At 36.5% G+C, this 14153-nt stretch overlaps 1 protein-coding gene across 4 annotated transcripts in view; it reads right to left on the reverse strand.

Annotated features, from left to right (window-relative positions):
* The window catches only part of Prkdc (protein kinase, DNA-activated, catalytic subunit), a 175861-nt gene that overhangs the window by 80719 nt on the left and 80989 nt on the right, over positions 1-14153 (reverse strand). For all 4 annotated transcript variants that reach the window (XM_058574014.1, XM_046428525.2, XM_046428524.2 and 1 more), the window contains 11 exons: positions 13809-13987; positions 12352-12520; positions 12033-12098; positions 10259-10331; positions 9084-9232; positions 8450-8587; positions 8127-8246; positions 5189-5332; positions 3525-3676; positions 2643-2774; positions 963-1074 (listed from right to left, as the gene is read on the reverse strand). In XM_058574014.1, coding sequence (XP_058429997.1) covers positions 963-1074; positions 2643-2774; positions 3525-3676; positions 5189-5332; positions 8127-8246; positions 8450-8587; positions 9084-9232; positions 10259-10331; positions 12033-12098; positions 12352-12520; positions 13809-13987 — 1434 coding nt within the window. The remainder of the gene's footprint in view (positions 1-962; positions 1075-2642; positions 2775-3524; positions 3677-5188; positions 5333-8126; positions 8247-8449; positions 8588-9083; positions 9233-10258; positions 10332-12032; positions 12099-12351; positions 12521-13808; positions 13988-14153) is intronic.

Here is a 14153-nt window from a genome sequence, read left to right on the forward strand (position 1 = left end):
CTGAGCTTCACCTTTAACCCCTTCACAGAACTTCATCACAATGAGTGGCCTGCAGCAGATGTGTTAACATGACAGCATGCTAGGCAGTGCAGAAAGCCTCTCTCTGCTATACTTTGAGATAAATGATAACTTGTGGTCAACACAGTGTCCTATGCAGCCATATATATATATATATATATATATATATATATATATATATTTAATAATTAATTTTACCTATTAGCAGAATACTGTGATCTGAAACTGCACTGCACTTAAATACTCACTTTGGTTCTCCTCAAATCCTATAAAGTATAGGCAGGGCACATGAAACTGGAAAAGGTCCCCTGAGAAGTACCTGCTCTGATAACAGATTTATTATTGTGAAATTTCTGAGTGGAGGATATGATCAGGATAATTTAGCTATTTACCAGGATAATTTTCTCCAAAAGGAAATCTTAAGACTAAATTCAGAGGAAGGCAGGCTAGTTAAATAGTTGCTTCCTGAGTTTTACAATGCAAAGTTAATTGTCAATCTTTAAATGTTTGGCAAAATACCAGGTGTTTAAAAGTCATATGTCCGGGCTGGGGATGTGGCTAAAGCGGTAGCGGGCTCGCCTGGCATGTGTGCGGCCCGGGTTCGATCCTCAGCACCACATACACACAAAGATGTTGTGTCTGCCGAAAACTAAAAAATAAATATTAAAAATTCTCTCTCACTCTCTCTTTAAAAAAAAAAAGAATTTTTTTTTTTAGCACTTGTTTGATTCCCAATACTAGGAAGGAAAAAAAAAAAAGCTTGTTAAAAGTCATATGTCCTCTCTAAAAAACTGAGCATTGTATTTGGTATACAGTAAGAAAGAGGGTAAAAAATTATTAAATATATTGGTCCACTGTGTTGCAAATAGCATATAAGAAATACATGTATTAAAGATCATTACAAATGAATTTGAAAGGAAGCACTTAATTTAGAACACACTCACATTTTTTCTCTCAGTACCATATTGAAGAATAAGTCCTAGAACTTCTGCTGCTGCTGCATAAACCTCTTTATATTTTACAAAGGACATATTATTGACCAAAGCTTGAAAGTATCTACAACAAATACAAAAAATAAGTATGCATAAAATAATCTATTCTGATGTTTGACAAAAATATAAAAATTATCCTCATTATCACACTACTAGAACAAATTGAGAAATATGAAATACAATTGATCAACAAACATATGCAAAAATGTTCACCATCTCGAGTGATTAGAGAAATGCAAATCAAAACTACTCTAAAATTTCATCTCACTCCAGTCAGAATGGCAGACATCAAGAATACAAGCAACAATAAGTGTTGGCAAAGATGGAGGGAAAAAATACATTGCTGATGGGACTGCAAATTGGTGCAATCCTCTGGAGATTCCTCAGTATGCAGATTCCTCAGAAAACATGGAATGTTCGGAACCACCATTTGACCCAGTTATCCCACTGCTCGGTCTGTACCCAAAGGACTTCAAATCAGCATGTTATGATGATGCAGCCGTGTCAATTTTTACAGGAGTAGGGGAAGTGTGTGGAGATGGGAGGAATGCTAGAATGACATGAACATTACCACCTATATACAGATATGACCACACTACTGTTGTGACTATGAACTATGTTCAGCCAGAGGAAGGAGAAGTGTACAATGTGTCTAAATGCATTCTACTGTCATGTATAACTCATTAGAACAAATTAAAAAAATAAAAACATTTTAAAAAGAAAATGTGAACATAAAACATAATGCAACTTGCTTGTATGAGTATGTATTTAAGGCTACCTCAAAATAAAATTTAAAGAAAAAATAAATAAAAGTGCTGGGGAGATGGTTCAGTGATAGAGTGCCCCTGAATTCAATCCTCAGTAATGCAAAAAAAATTTAATTAACTAAAAAGTAAAAAATGTTAGTTTCAAAAATAAGAATAAAATATGTAACACCTCTTATCTGCTGAAACCTACACAAGAAAAATTCAATCACATTTTTTAAAAGATTTTTTTTAAGATGAACACAATATCTTTACTTTATTTACTTATTTTCATGTGGTGCTAAGGATCGAACCCAGTGCCTCACAGGTGTGAGGCAAGTGCTCTACTGCTGAGCTATAACCCTAGCTCCCAAAAATCACATTTTAAAAAATATTTTTTATTTATACATAGACACAAAATCTTTATTTTGTTTATTCATTTTTATGTGGTGCTGAGGATCAAACCCAGTGCTTCACATGTGCGAGGCAAGTGCTGAGCCATAACCCCAGCCCCCCCAAAATTATATTTTTAAAAAACTAAATTCCTCATTCACTCAAGATAAAGTTCTTGGGGCTGGGGTTGTAGCTTAGTGGTAGACTGCTTGCCTAGCACGTGTGAGGCCCTGGGTTCGATGCTTAGCACCACATAAAAATAAATAATTAAAATAAAGGTATTGTATCCATCAAAACTACAAAAAAATATTTTAAAAAAAAAAGATAAAAAAGTTCTTCTCCCAAATAACCTCTAAACCAAACCTTTTTATTTTAGGTAGATATTTTTTACATGGTCCTTACATATATCAAATCAAACCATGTTCCATTCTGACAATCCAATTCAATTTTTTAGTTTAACAACTAAAAAACAAAGCAAAAAAAAAAAGACACTTACTTGATACTCTCTATGCCACACTTTGGGTCATAGGGAGGCAAGTTATTGGCCATTACAATACCTAATAACTGAATCCCTATGGAATTGTCTTTAGAATTGGGGTCCTGGCTGGAAAACTTTTCAAATATTAACCTGAAACACAAGCACAAAGAAAGGAAAAATAGAGATTGTCATACAATGAAATGAACAGCAGGAAGGTAAAAACAGTATTTTCTAAAGTTCATTTTCAACTAAAAGTGTAAGGAATACTTTATATTTTCCCACATTCAAGATTCCTTCTTGCACAACATTCCCTTTGTTCATTTTTTTTTTAATATTTATATTTTAGTTGTAGTTGGACACAACACCTTTGTTTTTATTTATTTGTTTTTATGTGGTGCTGAGGACTGAACCCAGGGCCTCACACATGCAAGGTGAGCGCCTACCATTGAGCCACAACGCCAGCCACCTTTGTTCATTTTTATATTCTAATTTTTATTGCTGCCCCAATCTGTTAGTTGATGGTCAAACTTTTTTGAAAGTTTTGGCTTGTCTCAGGCTATCTAAAAGAAGTCAAACAAATGCCCTATAGGCTACCCCTGGCTGGGGAAGTGCAAACAAGAGAGCCCCCACCAACTGCCTGAGGATGAGGCAAAGCATAGGTAAGCCAAGAGACAGAAGGGGACTACTGGAGGCACTGACCACCCAGAGACACTCCTAGTATAACTTTGGAGGTTTTGGCTTTTATCGGTTGCTAATTATATTCTTATAAATGGACCCTATTTAAAATAATGTTCCTGGTATCACTTCACATAATTATATTTCATTGTAACCATCATTTACAAAATGCTATATTTTAACTTAAATTTCTGAACAACATTGCAAAAATAAGTAATAGTATACCTGTAAGGGATGGACAGACAATCCTTCCAGCATTCTACGAGGGTTTTTATAATTTCAAGGTTGTGTCTAAACACAGCTCTTTTGGGATGGAAGACATGTTTCATTAGAAAATGAAGCAATCGATTTGCTAACACTTCATCCTTAGGGACTCCCTGAAAAAGTATAGAAATTCTGATTAATATGCAGCATCTATTCTGGAAAAGCATCTTTAAATCCAAAGGCAATTTCTAAAAGAAATGTGGCATTTTACTGAAGGGCCTGGCTCCTGGTTAAACTCCATGTGACCTATCAGGTCTAGTCATAGGCAGTACACAGGCTTCCCTTGGCATGATGAGGGGGATCGCTGTACCTGCACAGACTTGGCCACAGCTCCTACACTGCAAGGGACCTGTAGTAAGAGGCTCAAGTCTGGCCAGCCATGCTCTTTGCACACCTGCATCCTAGCCTGGAGCTTCTATTCCCAGCTCCTTTCTGAACCCTTGGACAGAGGTCCTCTTCTAGGGCCTTTGATGAGACCTCCAAATGAGGCAGGAAGGGAAACTGGGAAACTTGTACCATAATGACTCTGTACCCAGTACTTTTTGACTCTTGGCCCTTTCCTTCATTACCACCACCCCAGCCCCACAATTCCCCATCCACCCCAGAGTCCATAAAATTGCCAGAGTCTTTGTTTAGGGCTCCTCAAAAGTACTGATCTCCCTAACACCTGACTGGCTGTTATTCCATGGGGAAAATGGAAAAGGTGAGTCAGTTCTTACTTCAGAACACACAGTGATAGGACCTGTCAATCAATTTCTTAGCAATCTCTACTGTTACCAATACTAGACAATACTTGGAAGCTAGGTGTGACAGCACATGCCTGTAATTCTAGAATTTGGGAGGCTGAGACAGAAGGAGTTGAGGCCAGCCTCAGCAACTTAGTGAGAGTCTAAGCAACTTTAATAAGACCCGGTCCTGAAATAAAATGAAAAATAAAAAGAGCTGGGGATACAGCTAAGTAGTAAAGCATCCCTGGGTTTAATTCCCAGTAACAAAAAATAACCACCACCACCACCAACAACAACAACAACAACAAAAACTTAGAGTTAATAAGTTGGAAAAAAAATTCAAAAAAATCCAGACTTTATTAATACCAGAAGTCCTCAGAACCTGACATTGAGTAGATACTACTCAAAATATTTTATATTTTTTATATATAATTTTAATAAATTGGTTATCTAGTCTCCAAGCTCTTAACTAATAAAAGCAGCAAACAAAACACACTGATAGCTTAGTAATAAAGGTAAGGTCAGAGGAATTATCAAAAGTAGAAAAAGAGCGGGGCATGGTAGCACATGCCTATAATCCCAGAGATTTGGGAGGCTGAGGCAGAAGGAGGTCTGGAGGGTATAGTTCTGTGGTAGAGCACCCCTGTATTAAATCCCCAGTATCACCACCACCCCCACAAAAAAGAAAAAAGAACAAAAGAATGAACAGTATGAGGCCATGTGATGTGACAGCAGTACAGCAATATAACAACTGCTGCTAAAGCAATGACTTATTAAGAGGTGCACAAATCGTGTGCCAATAAGTTCTCCGGTATGCAGCAGAGGAATAATGTATATCAGGAGGAATAATGTGTATTACACAGTATATTTCTACATAATAGATACATTATTTCTTACTATAGGGGTAGCCAAGCCTGTCCATGAAAGAACAGTAGCCACAATCTCGACCACCATGTAGTGAATTCCTTCTCCGCCATTGTTTTCAGAAACGACCAGTTGCAACAAAGGGCTAAGCCAATTCTTTGCATAAGGGCGAAAGACCTACAAGAGAATTTAAAAGTCAAATATAGAAGAATCCTTTTGAATAATCAAAATATTAATATAGGAATTTATTCTCCATCAGCTAAAATTTTATGACTTAACCTAAATTCAAAATAAATGTAAATTCCAACAATTAACTCACTTAATTGGATTATATTTGATGAATTATCTCTTTATGAGCTCCTAAACAATTCAAGTGAAATGGATTTATAATTGATCTTATTGTTTAAAAACCTTTGTTATGTAATGATGCTTATAGAAATCAAAATCAAAGTATTCCATAGTAATCCCCTCTGTCCCTCTAAATAATAGGCAGTTATAGAAAATTCAACTTTCATTTTATACAAAGGCATAGTACATAGGAAAAATAAAGGTTAAAAAAATCAGGTAGGAATATATGTCTCAATTTCCGCCCCCCATTTTTTTCCCTATCTTCAAAGTCATTCTGTAATAAACTTCACATCAGCTCAACTTCAGATCTCTAAAGTCTAATTCCAATATATCCATATACTAAATTCCATTTAATTTATATTAGAATTGCAGGAGAATGCCATTTTGATGGAAAAGAAGACTGAGTTATTTACTTCTTACCCTTTCTACCTTCTCATTTTCAAGTATGTTTAATTTGTGTGGCCACAGATCTTTTTTTTATAAAACTTTTTATTTTTTAAATATTATTTTTTAGTTGTAGATGGACACAATACCTTTATTTGTTTGTTTATTTATTTATTTTATGTGGTGCTTAGGATTGAACCCAGTGCCTCACACATGTAAGGCAAGCACTCCACCAATGAGTTACAACTTCAACCCCACCATAAACCTTTTTTGATCATGCACCCATAAGAACAAAATCTTGGGCACACTCTATGTATGTCTATAACTCTAATTTATTCATCATATATGTAAACTTCTTTATTAGGCTATTAAACTATAACAAATACTTAATGGTTAAAAGGTTAAAACTGAATGCAAATATAAGTTCTTTTCTTCCACAAGACAAAGACTGTTGGGTTGTCTCATTTTGAGTATCACTACTCTGATGACATCCACATGCACAGCACTTCAGGGACATGTCCTAGTGACGTCTCAGAGTCATTTGTGCAAATACAGTGTAGCAGGCTTCCCTATCAGCCTAACTGCCCATGTCTAGCCCCACCAAGAAATCATCCAAAAAATAGCTCCTTTTTGGTAGATATTGAGTCAGTGCTTTAGCTAAAAATCAGGTGTGATGCCGAGTGTTAGGGGTTGAACTGTATCCCCTAAAAAGCTGTTTGTTGTCCATCATATGAGTTCTCAAAATGTGACCTGATTTGAAGTTTAAATGAGGTTATTAGGTGAACCGTAAACCAATACACTGGTGTCCTTTATTTTTTTTTTAACTTTTAAAATTTGCTTTTATTAGTTATACATGACAGTAGAATGCAATTATGCACTTTGATATATCATACATAGATGGGATATGATTTCTTATTTTTCTAAGTGTACATGTTGCAGAATCATATTGGTCATGCAGTCATATACATACATACAATAATAATTCTGTTTCATTCTACTAGCTTTCCTATCCCCACATTTCCTCCCCTCTCCTCCCATCACTTCCCTCTATCTAATCTAACACTATTCTTCCCTAGTGCCCTCCACCTTACTGTGATCCTGAGGTATCTGAAGCACAATGGTGTCCTTTAAAAAGGAGAAATTTAAATACAGCAACAGACAGATGTGTAGAAGACGACAACACAGAATCCCATCCACATGCCAAAGAATGCCTAAAGCGACTAGAAGCTGAGAGAAGCCTCAACCAGATGCTTCCTCACAGGTCTCAAAGGAACCAACCCTACCAATACCCAGATCTCAGATTTTAGAACTTCACAGCCCATGTTTAAGCCCCACTGTCACCTTGTGACAGCAGCCCCAAGAGCTAGAAATCCAGAAAGACCCCAAGGAAAGCAAGTCCTACTAGAGTCCCAGGCAGCCTCTCTCTGGATTACATCCAAGAACTACCTACCTAGACGGGCTTTTCTACTGGGAAAGATGATCTAAGTGGATCATGTCAATCCTCCACTTAGCACCCTTCAGTAGCTCCCTACTATTCATCAAATGAGCCAGACCCCTTACAAGGCCTAGTCTAGGTCACCTGTCACTCAGAAACCTCTCATCCAGACCTTGCCCCATGGTCTACTCAGTTAGTACAGACATATTAGCAATCTCAGGGGTCACTTCTGCTCATGCAGCTCCTTCTAAGCAGAATGCAAATCTCTACCACACTAAGTCCAAGGGCCCTCTCCAAAATCTACTCAATCCCCCTGGTGGAAGGTGCTCCCAACCTAATTGGTGCTATGTGTAAATGAATTGACAAATTCAGCAACTACCTAAGAGAAAGAGACTTATTTTTCATTTAGAGTTAACAGGAATTTTTTTTTTTTTAAAGCAGTGGGGGTTTGTGTGTGTGTGTGTGTGTACTGGGGATGAACCCAGGACTTGCGCATGGAAGGCAAGCACTCTACCAACTGAGCTATATCTCCAACCCAACGGGAATATTTTTACCCATTTATTTTTTGCTATTATAAACAAAGAGGGTCGACAGCCTTAAGAAAGTTGCCACATATACTCTACACAAAGATAATACCTAACTCATCAGAGATTAATTTATGTTCGATAAAACAATGTACTTTCAAGATATAGCTGGCTAATTTGTTGAGAACAGAAACATGCTCTCACCATTTAGAACTTCCTTCATTGTGATATTCTTTAAGCAGATGCATAAAACTGAAAAGAATTGTTAAATAATACTTACTTCTTCTGTATTTATAATAAGTTTGGCTAAGAAGAGACGGATATTTAATGGTACAGATGAATTTCCTAGTTTGTCATGAAGAAATTTCATCCAAGGAGGAAGATCTTTTGGCACTGAACCCTGAAATAAAACACAAAATTACCTTGAAAAGTAGAATAAAAAAAAATCATTTTGATGTTATAAGGAAAAAAATGAAAAAGATATGAAAGCAAAAATATCATGTTTATCTGGTATGTAATATAGCTTTTAATATTAGTTAATCCTCAATATGATATCAATAAGTACTATTAACAAAGACAATATAAGATTAATGGAAAAAACACCTCTTCTTCTCTGAGTGGGATCAGATTTCTCTGCATGTGCCTAATCAGGGCTACCATGGGCGCCATACATTCGTGTTGATTGAGCTCATCCATCTCTAATTCTAGGACATCCTCTTGGATCTTGGGGTCTTGATGTTCCTATGAAAAGGGAAAAATCCAGTGATGTAGAAAACTGTTAAATGCCATTGGACATGAGGTGCTCATTTTTTGTTCAATATCATATAATAAAAACAAAAATAATAATAACAATTTGATAATAATATCAAATACACTTGCTATGCTTTCTTATTGAACAACTAAAAAGTAAATAGGACCTTATGTTTGTCTTACATTCCAGGTCCCATCTGCCCAGTTACTCCCCTGGGGTCACACCTCAGGTCAGTTATCCCTGTTACCTTCACACCAACCCAGCTCAGAACTTTATTCTACCATGACCCCTAGCTTCCTGACTCCTTCCTTATTGCTGAGTCCACAGGACGAAAGGCTGGGGCTTAGATTTTGGAAAATTCTCCAAATCAACATTAGTCCCCAAGGACTACCAATAGAGTTTCCCCTAGTAACAAAAGAGCACAGCTATGACCCCTTTATTTGGCAAACTGTGACACAATTCTTTTAATATGTGAGATGTGATCACCCGTCTCCGAAAATGACCAGTGGTAGATTTAGGGTCTTGGGAGCTATAAGAATAGCTCTGAACTCCAGTTGAGAAATCAAATTGACTCATTTCCTCACTCAGGCTACTATCTGCCAAATATGACAAGGAAGACATATAATGAGGACCATCTGAAACATAAATAAAAGAAAATACATGTACTCAAAACATAATCAATAAGAAATGTATTTCTCTAAGTTCAAACGATATCAAAGGATACTTTACTTTAACTAGGTCTTTCATCAGCCCTGTGATTATTAGCCCCTAGTCCAAATTAACAAAGCAAAAAGGAAATGGGGGAAAAAACTCCCATTGCTTGTGTCATTATTGAGCAGTTCTTCTCTACTGCTATGACAAAGAAATTAAGTTAAACGGAATCTAATTTGTAACAATATCTCTGCATTTAAAATTCTTATGACAATACATTTTATTGTGCCCCTTAAGTTTAAGATAAATGTGGGAAGAAATGCTACTAAAAACCAGTTAATCCAAACAAAATACATAAAGGATTTAAAAAACTGTTTCAAAATATCCTCATATGAAGAAATGGTGATTAAAAAACATGAAGAAAAATTAAGAAAAAAAAAGTGAAACAAAGAGAATGCAAATGGATAGTATGTTTACTTTGAACCAGGAGGCTAGAGAGTGCTGACATTAAACAAAATGTCATGAGGCACACTGACACCTGGTGCTGATAGTATTAGAGGGAAGGGCACGAATAAATGTCTCTAGGCAAAAATCAAGCCCAGCAGCCACAAAGACCAGGCAGAGGCTGTGGGGCTAGAGCAGAGGGCAGTGAAACAGAGGCCTGGAGCAGCTCTGTCCCGAGAGGGGGACCACTGGGCAGTCTAGACTGGTGAGTGGCAGAATATAACTCTTATTCTAACATATATTCTGAAAATATCTATATAATCCATAGAAAAACAAAGAAGCATCAAGCCCATCTTGCCCTCTCTGGCCACTCTGAGATCTTTCTAATGCAGTTTAGTTTGGCTAATTACATTTCTTTCAAAATGTAATTCCAGTTGCCACCTAAGAGTTGGAATAAAAAACAGTCAAACTCAATTTCGATGTTTTGGAGTATTTAAAATATTTTCTATTCACATAAACAAACATTAACTTTTAGAAACTTTCTAATCATTTTCACAATGTCCTACCTGAATTCCCATTTGCTGCCTCCCTGGCTTCTTTCCTAATTTCCATGTACTTTTTCTTTCTTTCCATAGGAACCTATTGGGCAAAACAAATACACTATTTAAAATATTTTAGAATCATGGATACACTTTTTCTGTTTTAGAAGTAATCTAGCCAAAAAAAAAAAAAACAAACCTTTTTTTTTTTTTAAGGTACTGGAGATTGAGACTTGGGGTACTCTATTACTGAGCTATATCCTCAGCACATTTTATTTTTTATTTGGAGACAGGTCTCCCTAATTTGCTCAGGCAACTTAAGTTGCCTAAGTTACCCTGAGCTTGAGATCTTCCTGCCTTGGTCTCCTGTGTAGTTAGGATTACAGGTGTGCACCATTGCACCTGGCCCAAAGTAATATTAAAAAAAAAAAAAAAAAAAAAAAAAAAACCTTTTATCAAATTTAAAAGCATTTTAAAAATTACGTGTGTGTGTGTGTGTGTGTGTGTGTGTATGAGTTTTCTTTATGGAAAACCTTGATAGAAGACTCCCACACACTTGGCTCTGGTACAGCTTAATGAGCAGTGTGTGCTGAGCTTTTTATATCTTTTTATATCTGAGAATCAATTTCCTGTATCAATCATGGTTACAATACAGCACCTTACAGTGTTTTTTAAAGTGTAGAAATAGCATATATCAAGTGTATAAATACTTATAAAAACTGGTGCTAATGTTTTTTTGGGTTTTAGTTCTTTGAACATAAGCCTAAGAAAAGAATCTAGCTGGGCACAGTGGTGTATGTTTATAATCCCAGCTGCTCAGGAGGCTGAGGCAACACAATCACAAGTTCAAGATCTGCCTCAGGAACTTGGCAAAATCCTGTCTCAAAATAAAAAAGGCTGAGGAGACAGCTCACTGGCAAAGGGACCCTGCTTTCAAACCACAATACCACAACAAACAAATGAACAAAAATCTGGTTATGCTCCAAAAGGATATGAGGTAGGAAGCAACCACTGGCATGCATCAGTGAAGCACTCAGACATGGTCAAGGTCAGCAGCTATGTGTATGACCTATGGTATATGAACTCAGAGCTCTCCCCCACCATCCTCATTTCTCCCCACTCCACCCTAGTACTAGAGATTGAATGCAGAGGCACTCTACCACTGAGCTACATCCCCCTACAGGGTCTTGATTGTTTCCCAGTCTTGCATCAAACTTTCCATCTTTCTGCCTCAGCCTCCAGAGAAGCTGGGATTAAAGGAGTGTGCCACTGTGCCAGGCCTACTCTTCCCATTTCCAGTGGGGAATGAAGGCAACAGACACCTGACTTTTCACCAACTGCTGAAGCCAATATGCCAATCTGACCTTGACTAAAACCAAACGTGTTACATCTGCTGGTTATCCCCATGACTTCCTCATTTTCTGGTCAGGTTGCCCAAGCAGGATCACAGGTTCACAATTCTTATCAGTATGGACTTCAATTTCTCTGACTAAAAGAATTTACTCAGAAAATAACTTCTGGCATGTCCTAACAGTTCCTTCTGTTGGCACTGTCATTCCTTCACAAGTCAAGAGGAGGAAAAATTAAAAATTAATTAAAAATATAATTGTTTGAGACTATCCCTGGGGCTGACACTGCCAATTTCTGTAGTTTTGATTTTATAGAAACAACATGAAGCTGCCAGTTTTTGTGGCTGAAAGCAGACTTGAATATTTAACATGTTCAACACAATATGCTCTTCTCTGTGAGCATTTAATGTTTGGTTTTTTTACTTAGAAATAAGATTGAAATTTTTGCTTACCTCAACTTCTACAGGAAATGTATAGCAGCGCTTCAGATCTATCAGATTTTCAAAAATAAGCATGTTCTATAAAACCAAAAAAATCATATGAAAATATCTGAAAGATAGACATCCTAAATGTAATGGTACTACAGAATTAATTCTACCCCATAATTCATTAAGAAGCACTTCAACTTTAAAATGTATTTATGCAGAATTAAAAAAACCCCATACCTTTAACATTATAAGAAGATATAAATTATGATATAACTTGAATTGATGAAATCTAACTTTTGAAATCCCATAATGACAACTAGTGAACGTCACTGGAGAAGCCCACCTTTTCTGGTTTTTCATTGAACAAAAATCCTTGGTAAAATTTCAATTCATTGAAGACACAGCTGATAACAGAAATGGCACAGTTGTATGCAGCACAATGATAAAGCCTTCTCCTCTCCAGCAACTGGCTCTCGCCTGCCATGTTTTCTGTAAATGCACCATGGCACAATCTGCAGAGTAGATATAGATCACAAATTAATTCACTTAACATGGAAATTGAAGCTTGAGCTCAACCATGCCTAACAACTGCGTATTCTCCAAAGTGTCAGGTTTGTGCCAGGCATAGTACTGGCACTGGGAATATCAAGATAAGCATGTCGTTGTCTCAGAGCACAGGCCACATACATTGATCTTACCACTCGTGTTAAGTACAGCAACAAGTACAGTATGTAAAGAGACAGGGAAGTACTGTGCTAAAACAAGGCTGCAGGAGAGGGCATAGAAACAAGGGCAATGGTTTCAGGAGTATGGAAAGGATAAAATGTGCCAGATCTGATGATATCCCACAGAGCCTGAGGTTGGAGAGATGCAGATAAAGAGAAGTAAAATGTGACTCCTAAGACTCTTCTTTGTGCAAACAAGTAGAAGGCAACATCATTCACCCAGGAGGTAAATATGGACTAGAGTAAGAGAAGAGTAATGATAGGTTTGGAGGTGCAAAATGAGATCAGTCCAGGTGTGGTGTGCACACCAATAATTCCAGTGACCTGGGAGATTGAGAGAGGAGGTTCACAAGTTCAAGACCATCCTTGGCAACCTAGCAAGGCCCTAAGTAACTTAGTGAGACCCTGACTCAAAAAATAGAAAGGGGTTGGCTACATAACTCTATATCATGTACAACCAGAAGAATGAGAAGTTATACTCTATTTATGTATGATGTGTCAAAATGTATCCTACTGTCATGTATAACCAATTAGAACAAAAAAAGCGGGGGTGGGATTGAGGTGGGGCTCAGTGGTAAAATGCTCCTGGTTTCAATCCCCAGTACCAATAAATAAACAAGTAAAAATAGAGACTCAGCAAAGTACACCTTCCTTGGAAGAACTTCATTAGAAGACTAGTTTTAAAGAAAATATATTTGATCACTTTGTGCTTTAAAGAACACCTACTAAGAATACTTGCCACTTTTGCCATTTCAAATAATAGAAAAAATAAAATAACTTCTCACTTCAATTCATACTACTAAAAATATATCAAGCTATTCAGGGAGAAAAGTGTTAGAAATTACAACAGTAAAATTAGAGTTTTATTCTTTATAAAAGATAAGTTTGGGATAAAATATCTAATGTCCAACGACACACTAAAGTCCATCTAAGTAATTTGTATATAAGAAAGATCAGAAAACTATAAAAGTTCAGGATCTAAATAAAACACTTATTCACATTATATACACACATAAAATTCTATATGTCAAAAATAGTAATAAATCAAATAGAATCCAAAATTAAATAATCTTACTTAATAAGTGTCTTTGTAAGTTCATTTCCTTCTGTAATACAGGAACCATGGAAAACTTGATTGATTTTAGATTCCTTAGAGTGAACAACATCTTTAGGAAGACGAGAATACATCACATCTAGCATCTTATAATAGCACATCTTCTTGGTGATTTGAGTATCAAAAGTAGCTTCATTTAGCTTAAAATAGGTAACAAACAATTATCTCCCGTTTTATCCAACACGAAAAATATCTTATTCAACACATCAATTTAATACTTAATGACTTTAGACAGAAAATAATTTTAACAGAAACACTAATTCGCTTTGATAAGAGAGTGCCCTGTTGTCCAGTGTTTCCAATATG

Source organism: Marmota monax, unplaced genomic scaffold (assembly GCF_021218885.2).
Source record: "Marmota monax isolate L192 unplaced genomic scaffold, Marmota_monax_Labrador192_F-V1.1 WCK01_AAM20220418_F8-fsc00044, whole genome shotgun sequence".
NCBI classification, from domain to species: domain Eukaryota; kingdom Metazoa; phylum Chordata; class Mammalia; order Rodentia; family Sciuridae; genus Marmota; species Marmota monax.